At 47.4% G+C, this 15,876-nt stretch overlaps 1 protein-coding gene across 5 annotated transcripts in view; it reads right to left on the reverse strand.

Moving 5' to 3' along the window:
• Positions 1-8,046: 8,046 nt before the first annotated feature.
• The window catches only part of LYRM9 (LYR motif containing 9), a 127,669-nt gene continuing 119,839 nt past the window's right edge, over positions 8,047-15,876 (reverse strand). For all 5 annotated transcript variants that reach the window (XM_075904851.1, XM_006138585.2, XM_006138586.2 and 2 more), the window contains 2 exons: positions 13,454-13,546; positions 8,047-9,852 (listed from right to left, as the gene is read on the reverse strand). In XM_075904851.1, coding sequence (XP_075760966.1) covers positions 9,835-9,852; positions 13,454-13,546 — 111 coding nt within the window. In that variant the 3' untranslated portion in view covers positions 8,047-9,834. The remainder of the gene's footprint in view (positions 9,853-13,453; positions 13,547-15,876) is intronic.

Consider the following 15,876-nt stretch of genomic DNA (forward strand, 5'->3'; position numbering starts at 1 on the left):
ACTCGGTGGGTCCTGCGCTTCCTGGAGGATTTGCTTGCCTCAGGGGCTCACGGCAGCCCACCGTTTTAGGCACTGTGCCCAGGGCTTTCATTTGCTGTTGGTTGAGCTCTTTTCATCATCAGCAAGTGTAGGGTAAACCAGAGAATAAACTCCACAGTCCTTTCCCCTGAGTGGAAATGGGGAGCTGGGTGTTGGGAGGAACCCGGGCCCACCCTCTTCTCCCGATTCCAGCCCTGGGACCTGTGATAGTGAATCTCCAACACCTGCTAGAATACAGCTCCAAGCCGCTGGGCTACTTCCCCACACCTTGCTCAGCCCCTTCCTTCTCTCTGGTTAGTCCTCTAGTTGTGATCTCCTTGCCTCCTACTCCCAGCTGCACATGTCCTACCACTGCAGACAAGCTTCTTTTATAACCAGTCTGAACTGGTTTTCTTAACTACCCCCAGGTGCCCTAATTGGCCTCTCCTGGCCTGACTCTGCAGGCCTGGTCAATTAACCCCAGGTGTTCCACTGCCCGCAATTGCCTTTGCTGGTTCTAAACCAGCCCCTCTCTATTACTCTGGGGGCAGGGATTTCCTCAGCCTTCCCTACTGTTTATAGCCTTCTGTTCTGACCGACTGTGTCTAGAATGGCAAGTTTTTCCGCAAAAGCACTTGCTTTTGCAGAAAAACTTCCCAGCTGTCTACACTGGCCTCTTGAATTTCCGCAAGAGCACTGTCGATCTCATGTAAGAAATCAGTGCTTCTTGCGGAAATACTATGCTGCTCCTATTCGGGCAAAAGTGCTTTTGCGCAAAAGGGCCAGTGTAGACAGCTCAGATTTGTTTTGCGCAAAAAAGCCCCGATGGCGAAAATGGTGATCGGGACTTTCTTGCACAAAACCACGTCTAGATTGGCACAGACGCTTTTCCGCAAAAAGTGCTTTTGCAGAAAAGCATCCGTGCCAATCTAGACGCTCTTTTCTGCAAATGCTTTTAATGGAAAACTTTTCCATTAAAAGCATTTGCGGAAAATCATGCCAGTCTAGACGTAGCCACCCTGTCTCAGTAGGCCAGATTCACAAAGCTACTTAAGCACCGAGTGGGATTTACAAAAACTTCTAAGCAGATTAGATACCTACTAGGGATGTAAAATCCCATTTCATTAGTTAACCGGTTCAATGTTAAGTTGAACCAGTTAACTGATTAAAAGGGGGGTCTGGAGCCCGCCCTTCCCCCATGCAGGCGGAAGCTGCTACAGCCTGTCTGCTTCTGGCCTCATGTGGGCTGGGAGCCAGCAGGCGCATGTGGAGCCCCAGCAGGGCTGGAGGAAATACAATTCCATTAAAATCCCTGGATGGATATGATCTGTCCATGTGTCTGGAGTGTGCTAAGCAATGACAAAAACAAACCAAAATCCCTATAAAAACACCCCCAGAGAAGACAGAAATCATGGTTGAAACCTACTTTCTGTTTAAAAACAACAAATGGTCTGATAGCACTTTAAAGACTAACAAAACACATAGATGGTATCATGAGCTTTCATGGGCACAGCCCACTTCTTCAGATGACTGGAGTTATGAGTTTGGGATGTGAACACTCGAAATAAATAGGAGACGGGAATGGGAGGGACACACAGAGCATCAGTAAGTATCAGTAAGTACTTAAGTACCCATTCTCCAGATACTTACTGATGCTCTGTTTTCCCCCCTCCTTTTCCCCTCTCCTATTCATTTCAAGTGTTCACATCCCAAACTCATAACTCCAGTCATCTGAAGAAGTGGGCTGTGCCCATGAAAGCTCATGATACCATCGACATGTTTTGTTAGTCTATAAAGCGCTACCAGACTATTTGTTGTTTTTTTCTGTAGCAGACTAACTCAGTTACCCCCTGGAGTTTCTGTTTCAAGTTCGACTATTCGAAAGGCTCCGAAATTTGGCGCTACTCAGATTACTCGAAATTTGGCCTGCCTCGTGGGGAAGCAGGGTTAGCAATCCACAACTGCCCCCATATAGGCCCACGGGGTTCTCCAGATGCCGCCTCACCTCTTCTTGAACAGTCTAGCAATATAGGGGCAGGGTGTGTGTGTGTCAAATTATGTCTCTGATTCTGGTGCTATTGTTGGATACATAGACCCCCCCACTGGAGGAGCAAAACTGAAATCAGTATTGGTGAGAGCTCTCGAGCGAGGCAGATAACACTGAGCAGCTGTTTAGCCCACCAGTTTTCATGGCAGCAGGATGACTCAAAGGCACGTCCAGTAGCCACTGAGCTGGATCCACCTCCCACCTTAACTCTGCACTTCCTTGATTCCTCAGAAGCATCTGTTTTGCTGAACTTTATTCTAGAAGGCATGCCAGGCAACCTTAACAACATTAACAAAGCCTTTGGTCCATGAATAATGTAGAAGAACTGGCCCCCTTTAAGGAAGGGTATACTTTTGAAGACTAAACAGGCTGGCTAGGGCCCTTTTAGAATATTTCTCTGGTTCACTGTCTTCCACTCGCATCCCCTGCTGTAATAGTGAGATGGGATGGGAAGGCGTACACCACAAATTGTTACAGTCCCTCAGCGCACAGATTCTGTATCGGTTCAGGCTGTGCAAGTCACGATTCTTCTCCCTCACCATTCTACCTCTTTCAGGACCCAGGGTTGCTTGTTGCAAAGACGTATGAAGCATTTGGATGAATGCCAGCCCATTGCCAAGAAATTGGCTTGAGTCATTTCTATATTTGTTCTCTTTCTTTTATCGTGGGGGCTAACTATTAACTGATTTTTTTCCCCTGAGCACTGAACGTTGAGCCACAATGTTGGTAAGAGAGAATGGCGCAATTCCTCTATTTAAACCACTCAACTAATTTTAGCACTGGCCAAATCCAGTGAGAGGGGAAGTGCAGAGACAGGTTGTAAGCTCAGGGATGTGCACTGCACCTTTGTGTCGGACGATTGAAATCCGCACTCTTGCCTCCTCTCCTGCAGTGTGACCTGCCCAGGCACAGCTCGAACTTAGGGCTGGCACGACACTTGTTTGATGGCTCTGACTGCATTCCCGCCGCAGTTACACTTCTTGTCCACTAGAAGTTACTGTGGCACCATCCAGGCAGTCAGATGTCCTCTTTCACTGCTCCACCCAGGGCTGGTCCTGACCAATTGGCAGCCCCGGGTAACTGGGAAAAACTTGTTGAGGAAAAAAAAGGGGGGGCCAAAATGCGGTTGTGGCCCCTTTAATTGCCACGAGTCCTGAACGGCCTTCTGTCGGGCTCGGTCGGTGGCCCCTTGAAAATGGCCGCCCCTAAGACCGGCTCTGGCTCCACCTACTAAATCTAGAGGTGTTTGTCCATAAAATGATCTTTGAGTATATGGAAATATGCACGCACGTGTAAATAATCATGACAAGTAATTTGCATAATGTGCACAGCTCGCAAAATGGATCGCAATGCCCAAGTCAATGAGGGGTGTCTGTATGCTTCTGATTGGAAAAGCAGGGTGCAATGTAACAGGGGGCTGGGGACACCACCCTGATTTGACCCTCTCAGCAAATTGCTTAAAAACAGGGCTATTTATAGCCCCAAACTGGGGTCTTCTAGAAGGCACCAAATCAACCCCAAAGAACACTTCAGCTGCCACTGGCCAACAAGTAGTCTCACAACCAATCCCCTTACACACTCCCATTTTACCTGTGCCACAACCACCTTACAGAGATGAGAGGGCATAAAAACCAATCTCCCCAACTCCAAACAGGTTCTACAGATCCCAAAGGACCAGCCACAGTCCCAGATCAGTTTATACCTCAGATCTTACCCAAAAGAGCATGCTGGGCCAATCTTTTAGAATCTAAAATCGAAAGAGTTATTAATGAAAAGAAAAGGCTGAGAGCAGAATTGTTAAAGAAAACACAGGACACATCAATCACCAAGTTCTTGATGCAGGCTCGTAGCCGTGATATAATAAACTGCTAGCTTAAAAGTCTCTGGAGTACATCCTATGTTAGGGTGGGTTAACAAATCCTTCCAGGCCCTATGTTCATAGCAAGGATGCTTCTGAAGTCAAGAGCAGGATTGAAGACAATGGAGAAACCCCTAAAGCCCCTTTTATCATCTGGCCTACATGGCAGGAAATCCATTATTCTCCTGTGTGATGGTACCTTCCAAAATGGAGTAGCAGGTTTAAAACTAATAAAAGAAAGTTCTTCTTCACACAGCGTGTTGTCAACCTATGGAACTCCTTGCCAGAGGAGGCTGTGAAGGCTAGGACTATAACAGAGTTTAAAGAGAAGGACCACTCTCCATGAAGCTATCCACTGAGTAGCCACCCCCACAATAGGTGGGCAATATCCGCTGCTGTCTCTCAGGCACAAACATTTAAAATACAACCACAGAGCCAACACCCAGAACTTCACATATAAAAACCATACATGCATACGAGTAGCACGAACAGAGTCAGCAAAGCATCAGCTTTCAATAGACACCTCACTGGGCCCACTTTGCACAGAATTTGGGGCAAACACAAAACAGTGGGTGCAACAACGATCTGCACCTTCCTACTGAAATCCAATAACGTCACACAGGGCCTCCAATACAAATCCGTCTTCAGCCAATGTGACAATCAATGGAGACATAGCTGTGGCAGTTATTCCATTTGTTTTAGGCACTTCCCTTCTTCAGAACAAACATCTCTGAATTACTTTCTGGAACATGGCAGGATACAATTGTTTGCACCATGCATCATAAAGAGCAGCAAATAGGGATGTCTACAGTTCATGCTGCCTCGTGTTTAAGACTTGTGCAATCGATAACAACGTGGGTGATTCAAAGATTCTTGGGAACAGCTGAATTGTTTCACCTGAAACTTGCCCACAGAATTCATCACAAAGCAAACACCCAGCATGGAAAAGGTCAGCCAGCCTGACCAGTTGTAATTTGGCAAACACTCTTACAACTCTTTAGGTTAATACAGAGCTACTCAACTTTGGAAGCCCCAGGGTCCACAATGATATTCACAGCACATGCCGAGGGCTGCGACTTAAGTGTGGTTGCATGTACATGCAAGTATACATGCAAATAGTTTCTTTCACATTGACGGGTGTGAATACAAAGATTAAGGCAAGACTACACAACATGCAGGCCCCATTTAAGTTAGTTCTGCTGATATTACTAAAATGCAATATTTACCCCATTTCCACCCATATGACAGCACTTTTAATGAGCAATGACAGTCCAGGAATTTAACTACTAAAACGCATCTCAACAGAAGACCATTATATTGACTATTTTTTTTGTTTTGGCTCCCATCCGCAGGCCGTGTGTTGAGTAGCCCTGGGTTAAGATGCTCTAGTGTCTCAGGACAATCTTCCTATCTGGAAGAAGCATAAGACAATGCAACAGGCTGCCTATAGAGGTTGTGTAAGCTCCTTCACTGGAGGTTTTTCAAAGCAGGCTGAACAGTTACCAGTCTTGGATAGTTTAGACCAGGGGTTCTCACACTGGGGATCATGACACCTCAGTAGGTCTCAAGGTGGTTACATGGTAGTTATGAGCTGTCAGCTCTGAGCTCCCATTAAGTTATCCCCTTTGTTTCTAATGTATAAGGGGAGGGGTCACAGTCAGAGGCTTGCTATACGAAAGGGGTCACCCATACAAAGTTTGAAAACCTCTGGTTTAGACAACAAATCCTGCTCCATGGCAGGGGTTAGACCCGTTGACCTGTATGGCCCCATCTCACCCCGTCGGTGCTAGGATTCCCACACATCCATGCTAGAACTTGACATCTGGCTAGTCGCAGGGCTGTGCCCCTTGTTAAAGGATAAAAGGGGTGCAGGATCAGGCCTGGTACAAAACAGGAGAGTGAGAGTATGGGAGGCATATGAGCAAGCTGGGGAAGCAGGAGCCTCAGAGGGGGGATAGAATCTGAAAGGGAAGATGGGCAAGGACAGAGGGAGAGAGGAAGACAGGAGCAGAGGAATAGTGGCACAGGATCCGGGCAGGGAGGCAGCAGACAGGTTCCCCTGGAGGGGAGGAGGGCAGAAGCAAGGAAATGGAGACAGAATCAGAAGAGAGCGTTGTGGGGGAACGTAATATGCTAACTGCTCCGCCAGCTGGGGACCCCTTTCATAGCAGCCCGGCCAAACTTTTCTTGTCTAAGACAAGGAGGCTTGTTTCTTCGGATGAATTCAATATCAATTAGTCTTGCATGTGCCCTTTTCCATCACGAGCGCACCAATTCCACATTAGGGCCGGCAGCCTCTCACTGATTTTTGCAAGGCTGTCACCGAAATTGCATTACGTTGCACTTTGCTGAGGAACTTAGGTGGCCCCCATTACCAGAGTTTCTCGGCATCTTCCACCACCCAAGAAAGGGCAGTTCCTGAAATCGATTCACATGCTCCTCTTTCATAGCCACAAGACAAGGATCTTCAGCCACAGAAAAAATTCCTCATCCCAGACCCTAATAGCCTTCAACTTGCTGCTCTGTCCAGCCCTCTTGGAGTACCAAACAATCCCAAATGTATTTATCTGGGTGCCTGGGACTGCAGTCGTGGGCTACTGCCCTTGTGCTAGGCATTATACAAAGACGTTTGTTCCTTAGCCCTCATAATGGTCCTGTCCTCACTCCTCAGCACAGATTAGTGAGTGGGCCGTGTGAGTGGCCCTCTACCTCAGTGGGCTGCAAAACTGTCGTAACCAAGACAGTCTCCTGGGATAGGGTAGTGTGGCTCACTGTGCTGGCATACCTAGAATTTACGGGATGTGCCGACTGAACTGCAGCAGCGCTGTGATTGGCTGCAGAGTCTGGCTCACAGTCAGCATCGCGTGCAGTCAGCCCGTACCTCATTTCACGCACCCTTGCTTTAAGCACGTGTCTCTTCAGTAATACCGGTAGGAAAAGAACTACGCAGACGATAAGCAGCAGAACCCTGCACATGCGCAACGGTAACAAACGGTCTCGTGGGCCACCCACCACGAGGCCCTCAGGCTGCCCACCACTGCTGTAGATCATCACTTGTTTGAGCCATGTCTAAGCCCTGCTCTACTGGAGGGTTTTGAACACTGGTGCAAGCCACGGTTAACACCAGTGTAGCTTACTTGCATCAGGCATTTGCACTGGATCAGCTACATTAGTGCAGCTGAGTGCCAGCGACCCCAGTGTAGACAAGACCCAAACCTGCTTACTTGATTGAATGTATTTCCGCGGTAGGGTCTCTACTGAGGGAAAGAAATCATCTAAGGGTTTGTTTTGTGTAGGGGTTTTCCTTTCGCCCTGTTTTCGTTTGGGGACAGTAAATGGTGCACTGCCATCTAGGGGCAGAAGAAAGCAAATGCACCGAAACACAGGTCACGCTTCAAACAAAAGACTGGACCGCCCTGGCCTGGCACCCTTGGCACCTGACGGAGCCCAAAACAGGGAATCTGCTGGGCCCTCTGCTGCCAACACCTGCAGGGCTCTGCTCTGGCTGCAGCAGAGGGGCCAGTGTTGGCCGCGTGGGGGATGCTCCGGGGAAGAGGCAGGGTGGCTGTAAAGCACTACTGCTGGGGGGTAAGAGCGCAGCCCTTGAGAGAGCATCGAGGCTCCAGGCCGCCAGCCCTGGGGCTCCGCAGCCACTTGGCCTCTTCCCCGGAGCATCCCCTGTCCCCACTCCTGCACCCTTCCCTGAGCTGAACTGTTACAAAGGAGTCTCGGGGTGGGTGGGGCGAATATAGAGCTGCTGAACCCAGCTTAGCCCTGGGAGTGCTCCAACCGGGAAGCCCCCACAGGGATGTCGAACCACAGAAGCCCAGATCACAGGGGTCAAACCTGTATAACTTTATTTATGTATGACAGTCAGCTGCTCTCGCATGCTTCCTCCATAGGGGGCTCACTTTTTAAGACACTTAGGTGACTGTTTTGTAAGAAAGCACTTTCAGCATGAGAAAAGATTTGCCAAGGCCTTTAGAAAGTGGCTGTACCGTGCAATATACTACAACGTATTAGTGTCCAGTGCCTCTCACAGCACTGCAGTATGCACATGGATGCACCCCCACCCACCCCACAGTGTGTGTTCTCCCCAAAACTAGAAATTAGGACTAGAGGCTTAACACAAGTCAATGCTTTAGTGGCTTGATTCAGCCAGGCAGAGGAGTGGGTACGTACATTCAAGCATGCAAGCAGTCCCGCAAGTACTATGTTGAATTGGAGCCTTCGTAAATCCCCTAGCACTTAAGCATGTGCATAAGATCATTGCTGAACATGGGTCAATAAGCTTAAAGTTTTCACAATACTTGCATGTTTTGCTGAATCAGACCCTGAGCATCCAATCCAACCCCCAATAAAATCCATCGTCTACAAAGAGCTCGCTACAGCCTTCAGTGGGCGTTCATCAGGAAGTTCCATCTTAAATTTGTCTCCCTTCCCTCTCCCTCCTACATAACTTATTTATGCTCAGTCACATCTTAAACTTTGAGTCAAGGGCCTGGTCAGTCTAATTAGACCATAGCTCAGCATGTATTGGCCACACTTTTTGGAGTCCTTATTATCAAGGATTTACTTCATCTGTATTCCCCGCAAAAGACAGTATTTTCTACAATTACCCAGCAAGCAGAGGAAGGCCAGGGTGATACAAATGCTTCGTGATTATACAGGGTTTTATTTTTCCCCTTAGGTCTTAAATAAAAATGATGCGTCTTTCCCAACATCCACGTACTAGTTTGAGAAGTGTCGGTATAACAGTTCTGACTGCTCTAAGTGGGTTCCTAGTCACCCAGCATAAAAGGAAGTGACAAACACTGAGTGTAATTAAAAGTAATAATCAAAAAGGGACATTCACGTCCAGGCTGCCCCCGACTCGCGATGCAATCGGTTCAGGAGATCGTGTCGCAAGTCGGGGGCGTTGTAACTCGAGTCCGCATTTACAACGGGCATCGTACGTCATCATAAATGCCAGGCCGAGGAAGTAAGTCGGAGGGGTTCTGCCCCTTCCGCACTTACGGAAAAGGCCGGAAGTGCCAAGGTCATAACTGGGCCGTCATAAGGCGGGGGCCTCCAGTACTCTAACAGGGCAAGACAAACACACAAGGCCGAAAAGTTCCATCCTTCTTTTGTTTTGTTGTGTCTAGGCAGCTTCTCTGCTCACCGAGGTGGGTGGGGGAACAGAACCTTAGTTACTATGGGTCAATTATTTTGCCCTCAGTTACATGCATGTTACCCTCCCCCTTTCTGGGTACAGTATTTAGAACTAGTAAAAGGCTAACCTTTGAATTTCCTTGATATTGGCAGTAGATTGTCCTACTTCTTTAGTCTGGAGCAAATGCCAGTATCCAATTAATTTGCCTCTCACGGCCACTGATTTATAACAGCAGTGCAGGCTTGCCATTGTTTAAAAAATTTGTTTTGGGTTCAGCTATTATTAATAAACACCAGATAAAAAGCTCAACACGCCAAAACTTGGATGCATTTTAGATCTTGATCTAATCTTATGCTCTGATCTTGAAATAATATTTACTAGTACAATAGGGGCCTTAGCAGACAGTTTTTGTCTCTATCAGACCGAACCAACCCAAAACGTAGGATGTGAAATCCCTCTCTGCTGCCCTTCCTCTCCTCCCACTAACAACAATGGGAAATTGAGCTCTGTAGTCAAGGTTTTTGACTATAAAACTATGTCCTTGCCTGGCACCTTTCGTCAAACACTCTCAAAGGGCTTCAGAAAGAGGAATTAAGCCTTGTGTCACCCCAGTGAGGTAGGTTCGACGGCACAATTACTTTACACAAGGAGAAACTGCGGGCACAATACACAACATGGCATTGTTACAAACAGCTGAGCTTATTGGTCTGGACTCAGAGGATCCGTACTGATGGATGTCTTCTCTTCATCCCCTTCTTTCTACTTCTGTCTCTTATACTGAAACAAACAAACAAACAAACCATGTGTGATGTCAGGGCACAATAAAAATAACCTTTCACACACTGAATGATTCTATTTTGGACCTACCAAGCACTAGCAATCAGGATCACGTGTGTGATCCACATAAGGCTGTCTGAATGCCCGTTAGCCTTCACAGCATGAAATGCCAGGATTTCCCCTCTCGGACACACACAGAATATTGAGTTTTTCTGGAGAGCGATCATGGGTGAATCACATCCTGCTCATGCTGGTGTAAAATGTAGAATAACTCAGCCGAAGCCACTGGCGCTAGACCAGTCTTTGCCAGCTGCTCAGAGCAGGGTTTCCAAACTGGGCTAAAACTTGATGCTGCTGAAATTTTTTAAAATCTATGACTAATACATGGCTCTGCCTGGTGGTGTAGTAAGATGAGGGCCTGAAACATAATCCCATGTATCACAGGTCTGGTGTGAGGCCTGAGCCCTAGGCAACAATGGTGAAGACTTGGCTAATATAAAGCAAAGTGAAGCTGTGAGCAAGAGCAGGCGCTGGCTCATGCAACTTGACACAAACAGGGCTGAGAGTATAACACACCAATTGGTAATAGACACCCGTGTAAAACGGTAAGTGGTACTGAGCATTAGGGATGTAAGGAAGTAGTCAAGTAATCTATAAGCCTAGGCTTACCGGTTAGTCGAGTCGATTACTCGCTCCCCTTCCCCCCCCAGCTTGCTGCCTCTGTATTAGAGGCAGCAATGGGGGGGAAGCAGGAGCCAGTGTAAGGGAGTAAAAGCCAGCTCTCCCCAGCACCATCTCTGCGGTGTCGCCTGCATTCCCCCAGCACTGCTACCTCTATCAGAGGCAGCACCCTGGGGGAGGGGGCGAGGAGAGGTTGCTACAAAGCAGCCTCTGCCCACAGCAGGCCCAGGCTTGCTGCAGGCAGAGGCTGCTCCAGCAGCTTCCCCTGTCCACAGGGGGTCCCAGCAAACCCAGCTCAGTCCCGGCTTGCGCCTGGTCCAGGAGCTACCCCCGCTGAGGCTCTGCATTTTAAACGTAAGAGTTGGGTGGGCAGGCAGCCTGGCTCCTACATTTAAACTGCAGAGCCACAGCAGGGGTAGGTCCTGGACCTGGCGCGAGCCAGAACGGAGCGCCTTCCCTTATCGACTAATCGTGTAGTCAATAAAAAGTCTTATCGACTACACGATTAGTAAAATACCCACTTCTTAACATCCCTTCTCAGCACAGGTTGAAAGCACGTTCTAGAAGGATGGTAACACCACATAGTTAAAAAGGACTCCCCACAGATTCGGACCCAGGTTCAGGAAAGGGTCTAAAATGACAGCATGATGGACAGAGATAATCTACTTGACCCACCAGGTGCAGGGTGATGGGTGGCACCTAAGTAACCTCAGAGGGTGGTAACCTGACACATCAGGAATGATGTATAACTTGTTGTACTTGTGTATAAAGTTGTGTTTTGGAGGGGCTGTCTTTGTCTGGCCTAGGAGGCCGTGGGACCTCTCGCTGACTGAGCTGGTCCATTATTGGGGGTACATATGCGTAGCGGTTCGGTAGAATCTACTGACAACTAGTACTGTACTTTGTTTAGTAAGATGAGAGGGCCTGAAATATGGACCATAGGCCTAGTATAAAGCCTGAGGCTTAGAAACAACAGTCAGTATATTGCCCAAATAAAGCAAAAGATAAGCTATGAGTGAGAAGCAGACTTTGCCAATAAGATTTAATATAAACAAGGTTAAGGATATAAAACACTAAAAGGTGCCAAGCACAGGCAATACACATTCCAAAAAAAATCATAAAAGAACACCTCGTGAAAAAACATGTTGGTGCCAACTTCCTCTGTGCAAACAACAGGAATACTAACCCAGGTTCGGGACTGGGTCTAAACGGACAGCATGATAGATAGTAATTGAATCCCCCTGGTATGAGGTAAAGGGTGGTAACTAACCAACAGGACGTGGCAACCTGAGACGTCAGGAGTGATGTGTAACTTGTTTGTCCCTGCGTATAAAAGTGTACCCCAAAGAGTTGTCTTTGTCCAACAAAGTGGGGCAGTGATGGATTCCCAAGTCACTGATTGAGTCGGTCCATGTGTAGTGGATCAGTAGAGTCTACTGACGACTTGTACTGGACTCCGTTTGACAATAAACTCGGCCGGGCGCCTTCAATCCTTATCGGATTTTGTGGTCTTTGGGGGCTTTCTGCACAAGTAGTCAACACAGCAGACTCCAAAAGTCAACACAACACACAGGAGGAGCACACACATGGAGCCGAATGGTTATCACTACTGATGGAGCAGGAGACTTGTCAGGACACTGCACGGTGACTCCTGACTACTACAGGTATCAACCCTCTTCTGGATTTCAGATAGGGATGTTAAATATCGGTTAATTGAATAGTTGAGTAACCTCATGAATTCTTATCAGTTAGTCAACTATTCTATAGTGGGGGGGGGAGAGGGAAGGCTGGCAGCCAGTGTACTCCAGCCTCCCTCTCCTGAGTAGTCCCCTGCCACTCCACGCGGGGTGCCAGGCGGAAGCTGGTTCGCAAGGAGAGCCAGTTTAAAAACCAGCTCCCCTCATGGACCACCTGCTGTCGCCCTGTGCTGCTGCCTCTAATACAGAGGCAGCAGTGCAGGGTGGCAGCAGCCCCTGTCTGGGTCAGGGAAATGCGTGTAGTCTGTAGCATTAAGCTATAAGCTTTTGCTTATCGGATAATCAGTTAATTGACTACACTATTACATCCCTAATTTCAGAGTGACTTTCCCGCCTTCCTCCTCCACGATGACTTTTAATTGACTAAGCAGATTTTTAAAGGCAGCTGAATGTTTAACTCCTTTTGTTCCATGTTTGCAGCTATAGAATACTTCCTAGTCAGACATGCGTACAGTGAAACAGCAGTGTATGACTTGTCGCCCAGCAGGCCAGAAGGAATCGATCTTAGGAATCAACCTTTCAAGACAAGTTTTCTTGTGCTGGCTGCAAGGAGACAGGCCTCATCCGGAGCCTTGGCTGCACAGACAACTGGGGGAAAAGCTCTCATTGCTGTGCCAACGCAGCTGCAGTGGCGATACCTAGGATAGGGGTCCTAGGGTTCTCTCCACGGTGTCTCCTAATCCTGATCTTACAGCACAGGCAGGCTTGTGAGATGAGCATTCTGGGAGGTTAGTATGGATGGTTAGCAGCAGGGAGGGAGGGGAGTTGTTTTGCCTCAGTGTTGAGCCATGGGATAAACTGGGGTTCTCATCTATATTAAATATTTGACATTGATGCAAATACACTAGTTGCTGAAATCTGAAGCAACTGCCAATGTAAAAAAGCCTCAGACAGGACAGAAGTTTACTGTCCTGAGGTGAGAACATGCACTTGCAAAAGCCTTATGATTCGTTGAGTTTATAGTTTTGGTTTTTCTGCCAGCAGAGAGCTGTTAAAATAATCATTCCAACTCATGTGTATTACACAAATCCTTTCTGATAGAGATCTCAAATCGCACTGCAGAGGGATTCACACATTTGTTTTTCAGCATCCCTGCTCTTGTACTGGAGTAGCTCTAAACAAGACACAGACAACTTGATGGGGAGAAATGTAGTTGCACTTACTTTATTCATGACCCAGTCAGCATCTTCAATAGCTCTCTTAATTATCTGCTGGATTCTCTCAGGACTGTCTTCATCTGCATGAACTCTGAAACTCTGCAGGGTTTGAGCAGAGTGTGAAAAGGAGTAACTCAGTTAATGAAACAGCTGTTCAGCTCCTGCAAACATAAGGATCAGTTTAAAATCCTGAAATAAACACTCGATTAAAAATATATGCAATTTGAAGAGGTAGAAATGAGCTTTGTTCAAAAGGGATTGCACTGAACGTCCTTTCTGGCCTTGTCTACAATGGCACACTGTGTTGCCAAAAATTGCCTTTGGGTGACAAAAGAATGCGCGTTTACACTGCAATACGACTTTTGTTGGGAAAACACATCCACTTTTGGCAACAAAAATCTTCCAGCCCCGAGAGAGACTTTTTTTCTTTTCTCCTCCCTTTATTGTTGACCAAGAACCAGCGTAGACTCTGCTTTCGTTTTATCAAGAGAATGGGCTTCTGCCAGTATCCCACAATTGCTGTGCTCAGTGTTTTGCGATCTCTGCTGCCCTGCAGGCATGCACCGCCTCCCCTTTCAAAACTCTGGGCAATATCTGGCAGCTGAGTGAGCTGCTCCATTTAGGGAACAAACAAAGAGCAAATCATTGGGATGCTTCTGTTCTGCCTTGCTAAAAACACAGGTGCAGGTACACTGCTGCTGCAGGAGAAGGGCTGGAGAGACTGTGGTGCTGCTTTTAACATTTCTCAGCCCAGAGAGCTCACAGAACTATGCGGGAATCCCAGGAAGCGCAGGTGTCAGCTCTGCCTTTCCACAACGCTGCACTGTGGGATGTTTACCCACACTGCTTTGCTCTGTCAACAGGGGTGTTAGCACCGTGGCCAGGAAATGTTGACAATGGGAGGCAGAAAAAAATAGTTTGACAGGTTTTCACTTTCGGTGACTTTTGCATGTCAGCACTTTCATAGCCAAACCTTCCCAGCATAAACATAGCCTCACATTCACTATTCTAACCCTTAAGCAACAGGGAGTCTTGCAGAAGTTTGTGCTAATAAGAGCCAGGTGGTAGGGGCCCTGATTCAGGACAGCACTTCAGCACATGCCTATATTCCACTAGATTCAATGGGACTTGGGCTCAAGAAGTGTCTTGACTAGAAGTGCTTTCTGTAATTGGGGCCTGAGTTAAGATAGCTTTAAAAATCTGGACCACTTGTGATAGTTCAACACAACCAGATATATTGGGAGCACAAATAGTTCCATGTGCTCACACACTAGCCATGCTGACTTATGTTAAGGCAGGCATGTCCAAAGTCCGGCCCGCGGGCCAACTGCAGCCCGTGTTCCGGTTTAATACGGCCCCACAGGTAATTTGGCAATATCTATCTTTTATGGCCCCCAACGAATCCCCGAGCGCCGCTCAGGACTAAGGATGAGCTCGGGCGTGTTCGCAGCTCCATGTAGTCCGCAGCTGCAGAGATCGGGAAATGTCTCAGTACCTGTGATTGGCGCTGCGCGCTGTCAGCTTCCTGGCGGGCTCGGGCATGTGGAGCTTTGAACACGCCCGAGCTCATCCTTAGACTCTTCACCACACACAGCCACAAAGGCAAGAGAATTCTTGCTGGGCAGTGTATTAGTGCTCGGATGAACACACTTAGACCAAAACCTCGGGCACTGCGCTCACATGATCTCTTCCCCTTCTGGTCTATTTAAAAAATGGCGACTGTAAATAAGAGAAGGAAAGTTGACAGTGAGGGCCGCTGCTTCCAGGACAGGTGGAAAGTGGAATATTTCTTCATTGAAATACAGAATCACTGTGTTTGTCTGATATGCCAAGAGACTGTGGCTGTTTATAAGGAATTTAATGTCAAGAGACACTACCAGTCGAGACATAGCACATACAACAAGCTAACAGGGCGCGACCGCAGTGAAATGTTGAAGCAACTTGAAGCTGTTTTAATGTCACAACAGCGATTTTTCACAAGAGCCCGTGAGTCAAATGAAAATGCCACAAGGGCGAGCTATGAGGTGGCAACGTTAATTGCTAAAAATTGCAAATCTTTTGCTGAGGGTGACTTTATCAAAGAATGCGTTATGAAAATGGTTGAGAATATCTGTCCCGAGAAGAAGCAAGAGTTTGCCAACATTTGCCTGGCTCGTAACACTGTAGCACGGAGAATTGAAGAGATTTCATCAGATATTAAGAGACAGTTGACGTCCAAAGGAGTGGATTTTGACTTCTTTTCAATAGCCTGTGATGAAAGCACGGACCTATCGGACACAGCTCAGTTGCTGATTTTTATGAGAGGGGTGGACGATGAAATGAATGTGACTGAAGAGCTACTTGACCTCCAGAGCCTTACGGACCAAACAAGAGGAAAAGATTTATTTGTTTCTGTTAGTTCCGCCATAGATGACATGAAACTGCCTTGG

This window comes from Pelodiscus sinensis, chromosome 21 (genome assembly GCF_049634645.1).
Source record: "Pelodiscus sinensis isolate JC-2024 chromosome 21, ASM4963464v1, whole genome shotgun sequence".
Classification (NCBI taxonomy): domain Eukaryota; kingdom Metazoa; phylum Chordata; order Testudines; family Trionychidae; genus Pelodiscus; species Pelodiscus sinensis.